General features: G+C 35.8%; 1 protein-coding gene across 1 annotated transcript in view; it reads left to right on the forward strand.

Annotated features, from left to right (window-relative positions):
- Window positions 1-953: 953 nt before the first annotated feature.
- Window positions 954-19,305, forward strand: part of sptlc3 (serine palmitoyltransferase, long chain base subunit 3) — a 39,413-nt gene continuing 21,061 nt past the window's right edge. Inside the window, exons 1-7 of the mRNA XM_088933968.1 lie at window positions 954-1,327; window positions 3,941-4,132; window positions 5,426-5,580; window positions 6,432-6,574; window positions 11,816-11,940; window positions 13,511-13,604; window positions 18,583-18,688. Of these exons, the coding sequence (XP_088790094.1) occupies window positions 1,208-1,327; window positions 3,941-4,132; window positions 5,426-5,580; window positions 6,432-6,574; window positions 11,816-11,940; window positions 13,511-13,604; window positions 18,583-18,688 (935 nt within the window). The 5' untranslated portion in view covers window positions 954-1,207. The remainder of the gene's footprint in view (window positions 1,328-3,940; window positions 4,133-5,425; window positions 5,581-6,431; window positions 6,575-11,815; window positions 11,941-13,510; window positions 13,605-18,582; window positions 18,689-19,305) is intronic.

Genomic DNA, 19,305 nt, shown 5'->3' on the forward strand with positions numbered 1-19,305 from the left:
GTTCAATGCTGTATTACAAAATTGTAATTTTTAATAACATTTTCAAACAGCACTAGTAGGCATTCATTTTGTACACCTTTGTACAATGCTGGCTTTGTAGTTTATTCAAAAAGAAGCTACCATGTGTTTAAAATATTCTAACAAACTGAGGTTGTGAGAGAATACCACAGCAAAAATGTGTAAAAGACTTTTGCTGAGTAAAAGAATAAGAAAGTGTGAGTCAAAAGTGTGAAAAATGTGTACATTTTTACCAAACTCTACTTATAAGTCAACATAACAGTGTAACATACAGTACTGTACCGTCACCTTTGAAGTATTGTACTAACTAGACAATTCATAATGGTGTAGCATAGGATAATTTAAGTTCCGATGTTTCACTGATACAACGTACAATAAGTAACGTTGATTTTCTTGCTACTATATCTACACTACAGATCTATGTTTTGTTTATCATGCCTAATGCTTTGACTTGGGATGGGTCCACCAATGAGTAAATTATGTCACCCAACAGGTTTATATGCAGAGCCTCTTGAAAACACAAATCCTGCTGGGATATTCATAGAAGGGTGCATTCATTTTCTTCTTTTAACTTTAGCCATTTACAAAGTGTATCACTTGAACTGTAAGTACTGTATGGCCATTTAAAGCGTCATTGCTCATTGCACTTCTCTCATAACAAAGTGTAGTGTAATAAATTCTTTTAATTAAAAATGCTAATTTCAGTACAGAACGGTGCGTAATATACAGTATACCTGCTATACCATTCCTTAAAATATCCTTAAAATTTCAACTTGACGCAATTTTTTTCCTTTGAAAATACCTTTACGTAAGTATTTGTCTTATCTCTTCCAGGTTGTCTTGGTAGAATAGTTTTCTGGTCTTTAATGTGCGCAACACCTTTCCGCCTTCTCCGAGCAACGCAGGACTGGTGCCGCCCCTGTTGTTTAACCTCCAAGCGCAGGTAAACCTGTCACTGCTGGAGGGCTGACCTGTTGCCGTGATCGACAGAGAAGGATCAGCTATGAATAATCAATTCGGTGTCTTCTGTAGTTTCTAAAAGGAAAGGGGAGGTAGGACGTGAGGGGGTCGCTCTCCTTGTAGCTATACTGTACATTACATCAGGTTTGGTACCTGAGTTTAAATTTAAAAAAAACGAACAGCTTTCGACTCCACTTCCTACATTGTCACACTCCCCATCTAGAATCGAATGAGCATGGCCAGCACGGCTAACATAGTTCGCAATGGAAACGTGAAGTTTAATTTAAACCAGAACAACTTAAAAAATGACAGTATTACAAGAAACGGATTCAGCAAAAACTGCCATCAGGTGAGTAGCTCTGAAATGTGAACCTTCTGGTGCCCTAACACTCATTTAGCGCTGTTAAAATATAGGGCAACCCAGATATTAACTTGGAGTTAAAGTTGTAAGCGTTGCCATGAACAATCGTGCAGTAAATACAACAAACTAAAAATAACCGTAAAACAAATATTATAATGGTGTTTTGTGTCGGGTTTAATTGGGAAATTAATTCACGGAAGGTGTCAGAAGGAATAGCCAACCCGGTTTCCATAGAAATGTCTTTTGTATATGTAATTAATCATGATACGCAATGCACCTACTCTTCTGCCAATTCCTCGACAACGTTTGTGAATGGTTTAAGCTTAACGGTCACTAAGTCGATATTTAGTCGATATTTAGAAGTGAGGAAAAGCAACTCGCCTCCCTAATAACGTGAAAGTATGAGGAAGTGCTGCTTCAGTCGACAAACTGAAATGCAGGTATGAGCAGTGGAGCTTAAAAGTTTTTTTTAGAAGTCGAATGATAATTATGAAAATGATTGTTATTAGTATAGAAAATGTAGGAATTGCGTACTGAAATAGCTTTCTGGTGTAAAAAATAGATGTGTCATATCTATTTGCGGCAAGTTGTCACTTTAAAAAAATGTCGCCTGTTAACGCAACACCCATTTTCAATTTAGTTTATTGTTACTAGGCAACATCTGCATATGGGACAGATGTGGATATTACATTATATTTTGTTCATTTACATATTTGGTAATTCAAGAATTAAAACATGTACATAGACATAATTTTGCAGAATTATTACTCATAATAAGACATTTTCTTCCAGGAAATGAAACACATATTCATTTTGGTCCAATAGGAGACTTTGTTGGGATGTTTCACAATATGCATGAACATATTGAATATGTACTTTGTTGTCTGTATTTTTGTATTGCCTGCACACATTATTATTAAGAAATTAATACTGTTCTAAATGAGGAAATGTGTTCTAAAAATTTAAATGAATCTCAGTGTGACACTGTGTCATAGCCCATAATAAAATATATACAGTCAAACAATAAAAATGTAAGAGCTGGGAAATTTGTGGCCGTTCTCTTGAGTCTAAGCTGTTACTTAGTTCCAGTCCACAGGTTTAAAGAGATGCTGACATGCCCTCTATATGTTGCCAGAAAAAAAAAAAACATTTTTAATCTGGCTAGTATTTCAATAGGTTTTAAGACAAAACTCACTACAGCAGCCTCTGGGCAGTCACAGAAGAGCTATTCTGGCATCACACTGTAATAATCATGGATCCCTGTGGAGCAGGAGAAGGGACTACACTGACGCTCTGTTACGTATACTGCATAGTGATGTAATCAGGCCATGCACACATTTATCAGCTATTTCTCATATCAGTTTTGCTGATATGAGAAATGGCATTCATTTTTTGTGTAGCTAACATGAACCTTACCTTCATTTTTACTGTATGTGTAGGTTGTTCATGTTTTGCTGGGTGAACTATCTGCAGCAGCTGCTAGCCTCAATATTGTCTATGGCTTTTTGAATTTACTGAAGATCTCAGATGAAACCATCACTCCCTCAACCCTCAAAGTACTTCTGCGATTTTATGCAGAATGTGAGATTTGCAAACAGTCTAGTATGCATCAGAAATGGAGTATCTGAAACCACAGTTTCCCTCTGAGAACAATCACATGGTGATGACTGCATTGGAAAAAATCAATCTTTGCTTTTGCACGTATATGGCAAACGATTTAGCCCAGCATGTCTGAGATTCAAAAAAGAACTAAGAAATGGAATGATATGAAGTGCTTGTGTAGCTTTTTATTATTTCTGGGGTTTAGCAGAAAAACATGTTTTCTACAAGAGATACAAATACAGTACTGTATAAACAATTAAATAAGCTCTTGACTCTGAAAAAGGCTAGTTGATTCTGTATGTCAGAGTTGAAAATGTTAAGTTCCTTAAATTCAAAGATGAGGAAGGAAATGTTTGTTTTGTTAGGCAGGGCAAAATAAACGTCATGTCTTCTTTCAGTTTTGGCCAGGAGCAACATATTTTATCTCATTTATTGGTAACGTATTAAAAACAATTAGGAAATAAAGTTGAACCAGTGTCTATATTACCAGTGTCTTTACAGTAAGACTTGCTAGATGTGATTCTTATGTTTCTCATGTGTGAAACTAAGGCTTTTCTATCAAACGTCAAATCTTATTTGAAATATTGACATATTACTATGTATTCACTGATTTTAGTTTGTATTATGGAAGATTTCACAGTTTAGTGTTAAGTTTAAAGTATGATTTTCATTTTTTAAAATACACCTATAGTACTTTTCAGTCTTCAGACCCTGCTATATTTAAGAATTTAAGAAGTTTTTCATTAAATGTTCAACACTGTGATCTTGTATTAAATCTAAAATTATAAACAAATTGCCAAAAAAAATTGTTCATAAACAAATTGTTAAAAATATTTGATTATACATCATTAATCTTCTTTGAGAATTGTTTGTCAAGTTTTCATGGAAGATTACATACTGAATAGCAGTAATTTAAAGTCCGTGTTTAGGTTTTCACCCTTTGTCACCACTTATTCGGGAATGGTTTTCATAAATTCTTCTTATCTGGTTTTGTTGTAGAAAAATGGCACTGCAAATGGAGACCCACAGAAGTGGAAGTATAAGGAGTCCTTTGAACAGGCCCCTCTTTATGTCGCTGTCCTCACCTATTTGGGCTTTGGGGTCGTGACACTCTTTGGCTACTTCAGAGACTTTCTTAGAGCCATTGGCCTTGAGAAGTGTCACATTGCACAGGAAAGGGAGGAGCAGAAGGTAATGTGGGCTGGCTACACTTTCATGGAGGTTCATCTGTTTCTTTCAAGCCCTGACATTTACAGTATGCTGGACCCTGTTACTAAAGATTGTCTTTGGCTTCAGCTGGGAATGAATTTAATAAACTCAGTTTATCTGAATCTCCCAAAGTGACATTACTTCATAATAAATGGTCTCTTGTGTGGCAATTGGCAATGACCATTCGAATAAGAAATTGAATGCAACAAACATCAAATGAAATGTCCATTTTTATGTGTTTTTTTTCAGTGATTCCCATATGCCAACCCTCTATTCTGGCAGTGTAAAGCCACTTATAACAGTTGAGTTTGAGGAAATGAAAGAGGGATGTGAGCCGCTTAAAGTTGCAATTCTTTCCTAGTGAGAGTCACATTATTCTTCATTTCATAGTGAACCTCTTTTAAGATCCCATCAAAAATTCAGTTCTGGGTGAAATTTGTAGTTAAGATGGGGAGGAACACTCCTAGTCAAGACATCTACTGAAAATGAATCAAGACTTCTGTTTGGGGTAGCAAGATAAATGAAAATATAACTTGGCCTTAAACGTCTTTTAAAGATGATAGAATGGCAGGACTTGAATGTCCCTAGCATGTTTATGTTGTTGACTTGTGTTGCTTACAGCACACACACGCACAGTTGGTATTCCTGTTGCTGACAGTTCAAGGGACATAACAGATGAGTGTGTCTTAGGTTTTGTTGCATGTGCTGAAGGCATTTATTCTCATGTTGACATTTACGTCATTCATTCTTATTTCCAACAAGGCTTTACTGCTCTTCACTCAGTGTTCCTCTACCCACATTGCTGAACAAGCACAGCTTTTTACGGTGTGCTTTTGTCCAGGTCTGTAAGGTCTGTACATCTTTAAAGAGGTTGTATAAAATCTATAGCAGGCACATTTAAATTATTAAGCTGCATTTAAATCCCTGTCTCTTTAAATTGGTGAAGCCATTTTATTATTGCTTCTGTGACAAAGTGTGAATTTTGTGACCATTATTCTTTCGTCATTTGTTGCTGTGCTGTAGCAACGGTAGATGCTTAAGCAGGACAACAAAACAACTTTTAATGTGAATCTAATGACAGCCCTCACCTTGGAATAGATAGGCTGTCTTTTGTTTTCTTAACTGAAGGTCTGTTTCCTAGGGTTGTGTTACTTTGAATTCTTTGTTATTAGCATCCCCCAAGGCTGAAGTCACTGGAAGGAGGTAGAATTAATGTTAAAGAAAGGGCAAATACATACTTGGTCAGACTTCAAGTGATTTTAATTTATTTTACAGGACTTTGTTCCACTTTATCAGGATTTTGAGAACTTCTACACACGAAATCTGTACATGAGAGTCCGAGACAACTGGAACCGACCCATTTGTAGTCTGCCAGGCCCTGTATTTGATCTCATGGAGAGGGTCACTGATGATTACAACTGGACTTTCAGGTATCGTAGGTCCTCAGCTTGGTGAAACAGAACAAAATGCCAGAAGAGCACTCATGCACTCCTGAGTGACTGGGTTATTAATGGGCTTACTTACAAAAGGCCTCAGAGCATTTTCTGTAATGGATTAAGTCTGCACATGTATCCCCCTAATGACATTGCTCTGCTATAGGCTTGTTGTATGATGATATCTGTTCGCATTGTGGGGATTTTCAAAGTGGAAAAAAGCCTGCTCAAGCCACAGAATCTCAGTAATCTTTGCAAAATTACAAAATTCTGCTGCTTTTTTTCCTTCTGTTAGATATATAGTTATATAACTATACAGTATATATGTGACCGAGCAAATAACTTACATTGGACTGTGAATGCTAGATAGAACACTTGACAAAACATTGTTTTATACTTGGCTTGTATTTAGAATATGTACTGTCATAACCAGGATTAGAGTATTTATAATAATGATGAATAACTTACTATTTCCCAGTGTAGAAGAATTATGGTTATTTGCAAATTAAGAAGACTAGGGATTAAGTCGACAGAGTGCCCACAGACCAAAATCAGCCCCCCTTATATGTAACAACATATAAAAAAGAAGGAACAAGTAATAGGTTTATTCGATGCTGAAAAAAAGAAGAAAGAGAACACAACGTTTCGTCCGTGGAGCCTTCTTCACCTGAAGAAGGCTCCACGGCCGAAACGTTGTGTTCTCTTTCTTCTTTTTTTCAGCATGGAATAAACCTATAACTTGTTCCTTTGCAGCCTACGCATGCTGACGCAGCTACCCACCTGAACTACTATAAAAAAGAAGGTTAAGGTTAAGATTTTATGCTATTCTCATTATTGTTTCTTTGCAGACACACAGGGAAGGCAATTAAAAATGTGATAAATATGGGTTCCTACAACTATCTGGGCTTTGCAGAAAATAACTTCTTAGAAACGGTGGCAGACACAACAAAGGAGTATGGTGTTGGGGTTTGCAGTACCCGACAGGAAATGGGTGAGTGGTGGCCATTTGCTGTTTACTGTTTTCTTTTTTTCTAAATAAATAGGTCATTAGTTGTCACATACTTGTACAATCGGAAAGATCCAAGACTAGAATTTGAGAGCAGAGACAGCTATTTGCATCTTAAACATTTCTGGTAGTCCATTGTTGGTTTATCCCTGTGGTTAGGTTTACTCCAGACTTTGTCATGCTTTACTGCACTAATAAAGCATTCTTTTCCACTGCAAATAATTTCACATAAACTTGACAGTCCTAGTTGTTTATGTATGTTCTCTTTTGAAACAGTTGAGCTTTGTGGGACATGACAAGAGCTTTTCTTTTTGATCCTGTGATTTTAAGTAGGGCTTTGTTATGCAATATTTTGTACAGTATATTGTGTTCTTTGAGTTTTGTTTCAAAGTCTGTTGTGCACCTTTCTGCCAGTATTTGTTTCTTATCTCACACCATCTGATTCTGACATTCATCTAATCTTTTCCTCCTACCCCTGTAGTTTTCAGAAATAGGCCTGTTGGTGGTTATTCTGTTGAAGCCTCAGGTAATGTGTCGACATGGCTGAGCTCAATAATACTTTTCACTACAGTGTAATAAGTCTGTTATTATGAAGCTAATCAATAACACAAATGAGTCTCAACACAAGGCTAACATGATAAACGGACTTTGATGATAAAACGTCCATTCTAAGGAGCAGTAAATATCCTGTCAATTAGAAGTCAGCACCTTTATACCTTATGATATTTCTAGTACTCTATTAATGTTTTGGATGTACTTAATGCTTTTACTGCAGGTTCTGGGAATGACAGTAAAAGAACTGAAAGGGGAACCAATAAAAGTGTGGATCTAGGCACTGTCCAACTGATCAGAGTGTCTGGAGAGAAGTGAAAATTAACAAGAATTTAGAATTAACACAATAAAATTTTCTAAGCATAAAATGTCTTGGTTAAATATTCTGTGTTGGAGATGAGCTTGAAATAATTTCACCAACAATATTAAGTCAGAAGTTATTTTTTCACTACTAACATTCAGAGTAAATTTGAACAGCATTTTCTTATAGAACCTTTTTAATTCCTCTCGTTTGTTCCATTTCCATTTTAAAGGACAGTTCAAATTATCCATACTTTTTAATCATTCTACCATATACAGCCTTTGCACATTTTTCCTAGGTTATAATTCCATGGTATTCTACTACTCAGAGGTCAATTGAAATACCTAGTACTGTAGATCACACATTTTATTTCTCTGTTGTGCTTGGGTAGATATGAACATGTTTTATTTCTGCAATAGCATTTACTCAGCGATGGAGGTCTAAAGGCCTTATTTACAGACTCTTCAAATCATATCAATAATTAACAAATTAGAAGCACTAAAATGTAATGACTGACTACCCTTGCTTTCATATGGAAATATAAAGCAGTTAAGGTTGCATGTTAGTGAAGGAGTCTGTTTGATTTATTTCAAAGAAATAAAGATACTTGACTCCCAAAAACCACAAGCAAAGATTCCAAGAGGGATTATTTAAAACTCAGTTTTACATTTTTTCTCACAAACCATGAGGAGATCAAAAAAGAATAAAAACTGTTTATAACTATCAAGGAAGCTTACATGCTCTTAGAAGCTCTGTTCTCATGGCCTAACAATTTTATAATCCTGACAAGAAGAAGTACAAAACCCGATATTTTTAATAAAACATTTCTGCTTGTCTTGTTGTTTATCTGGAAGAAGATTCAAAGTTCCATTTTTTGTTGTAGCTTTTCATGCCTACTTTCCCGAGATAAATTATGAATCACTTTTGGTTTTGTATCAAAACATAACATCAGTGTTATGATTTTCCTGTGTGGTCAGTGATTTAAACTTTTGAAAATACCACTACCATAAAAAAATGACAAATCATCCTTTTAGAATACATTTGTAATCCACAAAACCAGCCCTAAAAAACCCAACAACCCCCCCTCCCCCCAAAAAACAGTATCTGCACTCAATTTGACTTCTGGTTTTGAAAGCAGCGTAAAGCTTCTAGCATTTTTCAATCAATGCACAAAAGGTGTTCATCATTACGATGAGTTCTGCCAAGGAAAACAAATTGCATTTAAGTGCTCCATGTATTAATGGGGATTCTTTTTCACTGAAGGTTGAAGACACCGTAAATAACTTTGTAAGCTGGAGTGCAAAACAAAGGAATGTGTTCTCCTTAACAACGGCATGAAGCCTTTATTAATACTAAATACTGTTTTTTACTGTAAATGAAGGTAATGTGGGGACAGAGAAATGCTTTGTCAGTGTGAAGACACAATGAGCACGCCACTGAAACATCTGGCCATGGTGGCTGAAATGCCTTAATACCGTGGTTCTCAAACTGTGGTACGCGTAGCTGCAGTGGTACGCGGTGCCAAATGACCCTGGAACTGTGTTGTGTGCGCTGAAAAATCGGGACGGGTTTTCATATTTTGTATTTTTATACGTGTCGAATACGCAGCCTACGTACTACGATACAGTGCGCGCTAATACTTCAGTGGACACAAGAGATACTCTGTAATTCTATACCACTCTATAGGAATGCGTGCTACGGACGCAAGTGACCAATTGTATTTTAAAAAAGCTACTGTATCTCCAGCAAATAGGGAGGTAGGAGAATGTGCGTGATTTTGGAACAATGCCAACGTTATAAACACAGGAATGCATAGAAATGTGTGCTACGAACGCTGGTAATCTTGTGAGCACAGGAAAGCGTGAAAAATAACAGAAAAATATTTAAGAACTGTTCTAAGTTTATTTGAAAAAAATACACCGAGCGTCTCTGTGTTTCTCTCACATGCACATGAAATAAAAACTTAAAATAAACACTGAAATAAAAACGGAAACGTGGAAAAATGCAAACTTGCGGATTGCTAAAGCAGGTAAGCCCCACACTATTATGTATGAAGAAAAAGCTGCCGAACAGCTCGACCTGCTGCCCCCACTGAAAGACACAGTCATTCATAGAATTATTGAAATGAAGGATTATATCAAAAGTACGCTGACAGAGCGCGTTAAGATGAGCAGATGTTTTTCACTGCAATTAGACGAGTCTGTAGTCGATTTGGCCAATTTGCTCGTTTACGTTAGATACGAGTTTGAGGGCATGTCCCATGAAGACTTTCTGTTCTGTAAGCCGCTACCCACAGGAACTACAGGAGAGCACGTATTTCAGCTTCTGAATGAATTTATCGAAGAGAATGGCATCGACTGGATAAAATGTGTCGGAGTTTGTACAGACGGTGCTAGAGCAATGACAAGCCGACACAGCGGTGTAGTTGCACGAATTAGAGAGGTTGCTCCAGAAATTAATGGATGCATTGCAACATCCACCGCGAGACCTTTGCCGTCAAGAAAATGCCTGACGATTTAAAATCTGTTAGACTCTGTTGTGAATTGTATCAAGGCTCGAAAAATTAATTCACATCTGCTTTGCTCGACTAAACAGGCTCACCCCTCTCACTGAAATGGTGCTTTTTTATTTTTATTTGTTGTTGTTTTTTTTTCTGTAAAACAATTTTCTGTTGTTTTTATATCAAACAAAGTTTATTATTATAATATTTATTATATGTATGTGTGAGTGTGTGTGCACACGCGCTCATGTTGGTCATTGAGAATTTCTGGGGTTCCTATGAGATGATGACTTGTAGGTGGTAATTGGAATGCTTTGGTTGGATTAGGGGTGGTACTTGGTCCAAAAAGTTTGAGAACCACTGCCTTAATAGATCACCAAATATAAAAAAAACAGAAAGAAAGTGTTTAGAGAAAATATCAAAATGTCCAAGGCATGACATACAGAGTATTATGAGCTGTAAACTCAGCTCAGGAAAACGTTTTCAGGCTGGTGAAAGGATAGATATAAAGGAATATAAAATTGTATAGATTTACAAGCAAGTAAAATGCTTGAATATATTGTTAAGAGTGTAGTGGTTAGAATTTGTGCCATGGAAAGATGTCAAAGTTACGTAATGCTTTAGCTATACCTTGGACACCAAAGTGGCGCAGTTGTTAGCATTGCTGGGGCTCTGGATTCAATTCCTGGAGTGCTGTTTCCATGGAGTTTGCATGTTCTCTCCTTGTTTGCTTGGGTTTCCACCAGGTGCTCTGGTTTCCTACAACATTCCAAATACATGCTGATAGGTTAATTGGCTTCAGGGAAAATTGGCCCTGGTATGAATGTATGTGTGTCTGTCTCTGTGTAACCCTGCAATGGACTGGCTGCCCATCCAGGGTGTGTTTCTAGGATAGACTTTAGATCCCCACTGACCCTGTACAGCATAAAGAGGATAGAAAATTAATAGATGGCTATTTAGACTTTACTTGGTGGTATATTGTTTTCAGTTTTGGTTATAATGCAACTAGGAAGATATTGCTGCTTTAACAACAGGGCAAAGTCTTGATGTGAAGTGAAAGTCATACTTGGACAAGTAAAGGTATCTAAATCTTTTTATCTTAAAACAGAGATGAATGCAAGACTTGTTTCAGGTGTTAGAAACCCAGAAAGTCATTGACAAAAGACCCATTCAGTGGACAAAATTATGAGCATTCAAGACAGAAAACTGGAGACACTTTTTGCATAGAGGATTCTCCCCAATCTTGTTGAAGAGATAAGAGATAAGATAAGATCACTTTATTGGCCATATACAATTTCTTGTGTTAGGAATTTGTCTTTTCGCATTCCCCAACTTGCTCTCCATGAGACACACAGACAGGGAGAGAAGCTTGGGGTCAGAGCGCAGGGTCAGCCATTTATAAGGCGCCCCTGGAGCAGTTAGGGTTAAGGGCCTTGCTCAGGGGCCCAACAGAGTAGGATTCCTCTGCCGGCCTCGGGATACAAACAGGCAACCTTCCAGCCACAGGTGCAGATCCTAAGCCACGCCTGACCCTATGGAATCATGTAAGATTTAGATAGATGCAAATATTTGATCATTAGGCTACTGGTAACCATACAAACAAGATGAGCTGAATGGCCTCCTCTTTTAAAGCATTCTAATGTTTCTACTGTTTCATTACTACATTAGAATTCATTTTAGCAGCACACATTTGTATTTGAACAGGTGTTAAAGTGAACTGATTCCTTGACTGATAATATATTTTAATTTAGTAAATTACTATTTAGATTTTAGTTTTTATTGTGCACCCCTGAGAATAGTACAGTGAATTTTAAATGATGTTACCCATACAACTTTGCCAGGAATAAGTTATGTGGTATATATGTCTATGCAGGGAATCTGGACATCCACGAAGAGCTGGAAGATCTTGTGGCCACATTTCTTGGGGTAGAATCGGCTATGACCTTTGGAATGGGGTTTGCTACCAACTCAATGAACATCCCAGCGCTTGTGGGCAAGGTTAGATTAGTTTTTATCTTAACCTTACATCTGTCTGCTCAACCAGGTTGCTAAGACCTACTGTATGTGCTATTGCCTTGTTAAGTATGTGGAAATAGAAATTCCATATTTTCTCAACGTTTTTTAATCTGAATCCTTTTTATGTGAGCAACTGTTAAAGGGTTAAAAGTTTTTTTTCAGGTTTCTAACTTGATTCCATCTGAATATGCTCTTCCTTTCCTTCTAATCTGCTCTTGATTAATGGTGTCTTCACAGCCTTGTCTTCTTCTTGTCTGTTCCCAGGAAGATGAATTATCTCTTTTCCCATTTTCTTTTTTTGCACTCAGGAATTACCACAAAAATAAATTGGTGCATAGTATTGCAGAATTCAACAGGAATATTTTATTCACATGGATTTGTTTGTAAATATGAAACCTCCAAATGCTGTTTGCCACAATTATTAAAAATTGAAAGAGACAATGAATACAAGATACAATAAAGTTTTAAGAGTAATTTTTTAGACATTTTTTGTCCTAAGCTTTCATAACTACATACGTAATGAATAAATACTATAGCATTTATTCATGCTAAATGCTAAATACTATAGTATGTTAGAAAGGAAAGTAGTATAGTAATTAATAATAAAAAGAAACAGGAAAACAAAAATGACGATGTTCTGGGGCCACAGAGCATTTTAATCATGTGTCCTGTAAGCTAAATTCCCTTGCTGTTGACACACCATCACAGTTAAGATAGGAACCTTGGGGGTCACTACTGGCCGCCTCTGACATCATTCGTGCTGATAGGACTAGACAGGAAATAGGGATGGCCTGAGGCTGGGGTTTAAATGACAGAGACAAGAGCAGTCTACATGTCTAATGAGGGATAAACCCTCTGTGGCCTCAGTGTCAGGAGGGATTCAGCCCCTCAAGGCTGAGGTTTAGTATCTCAAAGCCCAGGCCTGTCAAAGCAGTTTGTACCAGGCATCTATTAAAGACATATTCTGTGCTGCCAGTTTCACTCTGACAGCTGTTACTGCAGGGAACAGCTATTCCATTGCCCACAATAAGGAAAATCCACACATCAGCTACTACCATTTTAAAAAAAGAAAACATTTTCATCACATGGAAAATTTTCTATGTAAAATGTGTAAATTATCCATTTTATAGTGAGTAAGCAGTGCGTATACTTATAAATTTGTACATTTTACATTAAGTGAAACATACATGATGCATGTTGCACATACATTTGTGTTTGTATCAAATAATCAAAAAAATGTGTATGCAAGTGTGAAATGTATCTCATAAATGAACCCTCATGCTTGATGAAACTGCCTGCGTGGTAGTAAAATGTTGCCGATTCCACTGAGTGGGGTCTAGTTAGATCATAAAGGTAAAAAGTCAAAGAAGATGTCATTTTGTCTCAGATTAGTCTCATTTTGTCTCAGATTAACTTCATATAGTAGGCTAGTTTGACATTTAAAAATAATAATTTCTTTATGTACATATGTGAAGAGTGTGTTAAAAATCAAAACGTTTCAGATTTCAAGATGAAGGACTAAATCTTGTTCTGGTTTGTCTTGTGCTTTCAGGGATGCCTAATTTTAAGTGATGAGTTAAATCACACCTCACTGATCCTGGGAGCCAGACTGTCGGGTGCTACCATTCGCGTGTTTAAGCACAACAGTAAGTCAGTTACCTGTCTGCAAGCATTTACAGAGATGTTCAAAACTTCATTTTTCTAGGTTGCTAAAAGTACTGTAAATTCCAATCAGGCAATATACTATTGACTAAGTGAGGTGTATTGTTTTCTTTCACTTCAAACATGAAGTGAAAAAAACATGAATTTTCAATTCATGTTTTTTTCACTTATACATTTGTGTGTGGATTAAAGATTTTGAGGCTGGATTTTCAGCGGGACAAAATGGAACAATTTTTGCACCTGAACAAAATGGTTGAAAGTAGTCCTGTTGATTTTGAAGTTGGCAGTGGATTCAGTTAGGAGCCTCACTATAGGACTCATAGGCCATGGTATTTTAAATTATGCTTTTAGTTAGAATGTAAGGGTGTTTAGTAAGACGGTAAGGATGATGCCACTCTTCCAGTCCTCAGCTGTTTATTTGAAAGCTGAATTCTTAGATAATAAGGATGGCAAATCATGAAATGTGCTTTGAGCAGCGAAGGCAAATCCTCACTACAAGTTATCCCAAGTCTTATAGTGGTATGTTTAGACCAATTTTATCACAGAATGCCCAGCAGAAGCAACAAAGGTGGAGTGTATGGTTGATCAATATTAGTCACTTGAATGGGAACTTAACTATTAACAATAGCTGCTGGGATCAACATTGTCACAGTAGCAGGTGTTCTTCTCTCTGTAACTGGTCTAGAGAAGGTCTAGAGAAGTTAAAATGACGATCTTGGAAGAGAGTTGTTTGCAAATAAACCGAATGTACTGCTGCTACTAGCTATACAAAAGGTGTCTTGGATTCACTTTTAGTTCCATTTCTTTTCTACCTAAGTTCTCCTTATTGAGATCTGGCACAGGTGGCTGGAAGGATAATATGAATGAGAAGCAGAAGAAGTAAATAACACCTTTCAATGTATTTAGTACTTAACACAAAACATTTAAAATCAGACCCTTAATATGACTGTTCCAGCTTCATCATTGACCAGCCTGATTCAGTTCTATTCAAAGTTCAAAACTATCAGTGCCATTAAACTTAAATGTAACTGTGCATTAGATTACTGCATTAGATTATTCTCATACATCCTTATTTAAATACAAATTCTAAAAAGCACAAATGTATGAGCTACTTATAGTATATTTTTAACTTCTAAAAATAAAAAGACAATGGCAAAACCCATTAAAAAACTTCTGTCTTAGTCTGTTGAGGAACATTAAGATGTCCTTTTTCAGATGTAATGATTGAGTGTGCGGAATTGCAATGCAAAGGCTAGTTGAATGTTTCAAAGGCATAATTACAACATGGTCTCTTGTAAAAGCTTTTGAACAATGTATGTGGCTTTCTTTGGTTTCCCTAATTCACTTTTGTACTTTCCAGAGTGCATGGCCACAGCCTTTTTTCTCCTTTTTTAATTTTTTTCAGCAATGCACGTTTCTATCTTGTTTCCCTTCAATTGTCTTGGCACATTTTGTTCTCAAAATAATGTACTAGGCTGCCATTGTCTTTCTTTAACCCCCTGGACTTAACATATGTATATACAGTATTTATATTGTATTTCTTGCCAAAGAGCAGATAACCCATATGACAAATTCTGATCATATGAAGGAGAATGTTGCTGGAAATCCTGTCTACAGATGTGTGACATTTCTCATTTATTTCTAGAGATTTAATGTACTGTAGGTTAAAAATCTAATATAACTTTTTTCTAAATGTTTTTCATAACTTTCACAGGTTAGGAAGCTGCTAATGATGAATTTATGAAAGGTTCACGGTTCACCTACTTCCTCATGACTTACAGATCTTAAACACACAAGTATTTTTTAAGGATCCCAAGAAATCATCATAAACACCTTACCATTGGTTATGAAAATGTCAGGCAAGATGTTTCCACCCACCCAGAATTTCCTGTGTCTGACTTTTGGATTTTGAGGACGGGTGGTCAAACTTCTTATAAGACTGAAAGGCCATTTTTGCCAATCTATGACTGTTCTACATTTCAGACAAAGACTTAAATGAAATTCTATTTACAGTTGTTGAAATGAGACACAGCAGTCAAATAAAAGTCTTTCTGTAACATGTTACGCTTTCTGACAGGAATTAAAAACAAATGTTGTGGAGACCTTTGACAAAAAAAGCGAGATTCAATGATAGGAAAATTAAAACCGAAGAATGTTTGATAAGAGTAGTTGTTTAATATCTTGTTAGGAATCATCTTTGCTCCCCACCCCTTGTAAAAAGCAGTTAGCCAAAGCTATTTGGAAGCTATGAAATGCTTTTGCTTTTGTATCCAATTGGAATTTTACTATTAAAAGTGACTGAACAGGTTTAGTCTGCCACGGACTAATCTGCAGCAGTTGTTCCAGGGAAAGCTGGAGGCAAGTAAGACAGAGAGAGCACAGCAGCCTGTATCTGCTGTTCGTAATCAGGAGGCTAATTGTTTTCTTTTGGTACAGTATGTCTCAAAAAGCCAAAAAGGGTATTGTGTGTGAATTATTACCTTGTATGTAATTATTGAGATTATTTGAGGAAAACTGTTCCATTAAGTCTTTGTAGGATTTTCATTCTAGTACCATTTCAAATTATTTTTCCTTGATTCTATTCTTAGCTACCTCACAATGCGTAACAGATAACACCCTATAAACCTGAATGTCAACTGTGCATTTTAGTCTCAGGCTTTCTTCCTGTTCCCAAAGTGAGGTTCTGAACCCTGGAAGATTCTGATTTTTGCTCTGTTACTCTCAACCCATATTATATCTTACTTTATGATTTTTATATAATACTCAGCAATATAATATAATACAACATTTAATTCAGATTAATTCATTGTATTAATTGTGGGTACAAATCTATTGTTTATGCCTTCGTCTTGTTTATTTGGAAAGAGCAAAGGTCATGAACAATTATTATTGTTACTTTAATTTTTAAACAGAGATGTGCATTAAACTGATCATTTTAGTTTGATTATTTTTCATTATTTAAATTAATACAATTATTTGAAAACTTTCAATACTTACTGGAAAAACTTTCACATTTTTAAGGTAATTTTTTATATGTATCTTATAAATGTATTTAAGGTTCATTTATAGGTTAATTTGTAGCTTGTAAATGCAGAAGACAAGTTTTTGTGGTGAATTGACTTTTTATATGAGATGTAACTTTCACCTTTCAAGTAAAAGAAGTAAGAAGATACTCTTAGAAAAGGTCAGTTAAGGTTAACTTAATTACTTAGGTTGTGAAGAAGTGATGGAATATGATTTTTCTCATCTTTTAATTAATTACTTAATTATTGTTAATACACCAAATTGGCAGTCTGTTGAAAAAGTGTAATAGAATTTCCTGAAAACAGCAATGACAAATATCTGATAAAGAATGTCTATTACAATAATTTGAAAAAACAGATCTTAAAAAAATTGTCTACAAAGCAGGAATATTACAGTGCAATGAAGCAGAGTCTCTTTCATTTGTTCTGCATCACACTTCAAGACCATGACTAAACAATACAATGTACCACCCAAACCCACACTCTAAAATGACACATTCAAACATTCTTTTAAGATTTTAAAATGGTTCATAGAAGCCATGTGCGTTTTTCACTTACTATTGTCAATTTCACCACCGACAGATTGTAAACAGAGTAAGTCAGCTCACTCTCCCTCAACTATTTTTTTAATTAAAGTTTTAAATTAATGTTCTCTATACAAATTACTGTACCACAATTTACCATAATCTGTTCCTCTTTGTAAGACATGTGTGGTCTTAATTTACATTTGGCATTTTTTATAAATCTTTACAATTAAAGTTGCTCACATGGCTCCACCTTCTGGATAAAAGAAGGATATCAGCTCTATAGAGCTCTGGTAGAGGTTGTTTATACCTTTATATCCACTTTGATTTAATCATTTATGTCTCTTCACTATTTCCTGTTATTCAGCAGATGCAGTTGTGGTTTTTTCCCCCATACCTCCTGTTGGTATTAGATGATATCTTGGTTAGTCTAAAGGTTTATAATTGTTCTGTATTTTAAAAGAATATTTACTGAGGTTTGTCATTATTACATGGGAAATTGCAGAAAACCAATCAGATTTTCTTTGTTACCGCCTTTGTCAGGGAATCCTTGTCATATACATTTCCTTTTTCACCGAGAACAAAAGTGTGTGTACATTGAAAAAAGTAATTATTGTTCATTTCAATGATTTCAGAAATCAGACTATAATCAAACCCTAAGTAAGGACACAATGAAAAAGTACAGAAATAATGCTTGCATAATAAAAAACCTATGCACAAATATCTACAAATCGTCATTTAAAAGATGCCTGGTAAATCTTTGTAGCAGCATATAATATTTCTTTCTGCTTGCAAACACTAAACAGCTGTTGTAGCTATTATTATTTTCATCAGTTGTTCCACAAGGTCTTTTCTCTATAATTGGTCCATTGTGTGTTGCACAAAATGCACAAAACACAAGGGGTTGATCATATGAGCAAAAACAATTCCCTGATAGAATAAAGGCAACATTCTTATTAAGGCCTGATAAAAGGCATATGACATTATCAAATATTTCCCTGTGCTGTTATTGCATGTACTATGTGTCTATTTATTTTCAGAAGACACTAATGCAGTGGACACTATAAAGGGCAGTTTGAATAATACTGAATAATCTTTCTTTTGTTGAGCTGCTATGACCTAATACACAAAAAACACCTCTTTTAAAAACACATTACTTTAAAAATCACAATATAGTATTTTAACAAACAATAGTGTTATTTCCTTTGCATGCCAGGTATTAATAATATGTGTAAAATAAAACGAATACAGTTGTCGTCTTTTATCCTCATTGCAAATATTGTTTGATCTGGAAAACTACAGTCTGATCTGGCCATTTTAGTTGTAGAATATTTGTCACTATTTTTTTAAGAAATGGAAAAACTTTACAATCTATGACTTTATAATTACCAGTGTCTTTCTGTGTTTTTATTTAGACATGCAGAGTCTGGAGAAGTTGCTGCGAGATGCTATATGCAGTGGACAGCCTCGAAGCCATCGGCCATGGAAGAAAATTCTTATTCTTGTGGAGGGAATTTACAGGTGAACAGTAGCTGATGTCTTGGAGTTTGCTGGGTTTTTTATTCCTACCTTTCTCTCTTACTGCTGTTTGTGTTGCACAAATTACCATATATATTGTGAAGTCTTATCTTAGATGTAATATCTAATTTCTAGGATACAAGGTGTCCACACTAAATAAGCCCTACTGGAGACAGACAAATTTCAATCCTGTATATCCTGTATATACTGTACGTTTTGAAGGCAAACCTACTAGATGACTTTAGGAATTATAAACAATAAGCATCCAAAGCCTTCTCTTTCAAAGCATTGTTCCCTGTTGAACAATCCACATCTTGGCAATAAAGCTTTAAGCTTTTATCATCTTTTTCTTATCTAAAATTCAAGCTGTTACCCCGTTTGCCATTTGATTGACAGAACAGGATGACAAACTGAAACAAATCAGGTAATCAGAAACAGAAAACTCCCAAACCTCTAGTCTTTCCCTCGCTCAATAAGAACATGTGATTACACATGTACTGATGCAATGTAATCTGTGCCTTCTGGCCTACTGCATTGCTTCATTATCCACCTATAAAGTTCAATTAAGGGGCTGGATGATGCGAGATATTGCTGAACTGCAATGTGGTCTCAAAATACAT

The sequence above is a fragment of the Atractosteus spatula genome, chromosome 15 (assembly GCF_055471065.1).
Source record: "Atractosteus spatula isolate fAtrSpa1 chromosome 15, fAtrSpa1.hap1, whole genome shotgun sequence".
Taxonomy (NCBI): Eukaryota; Metazoa; Chordata; class Actinopteri; order Semionotiformes; family Lepisosteidae; genus Atractosteus; species Atractosteus spatula.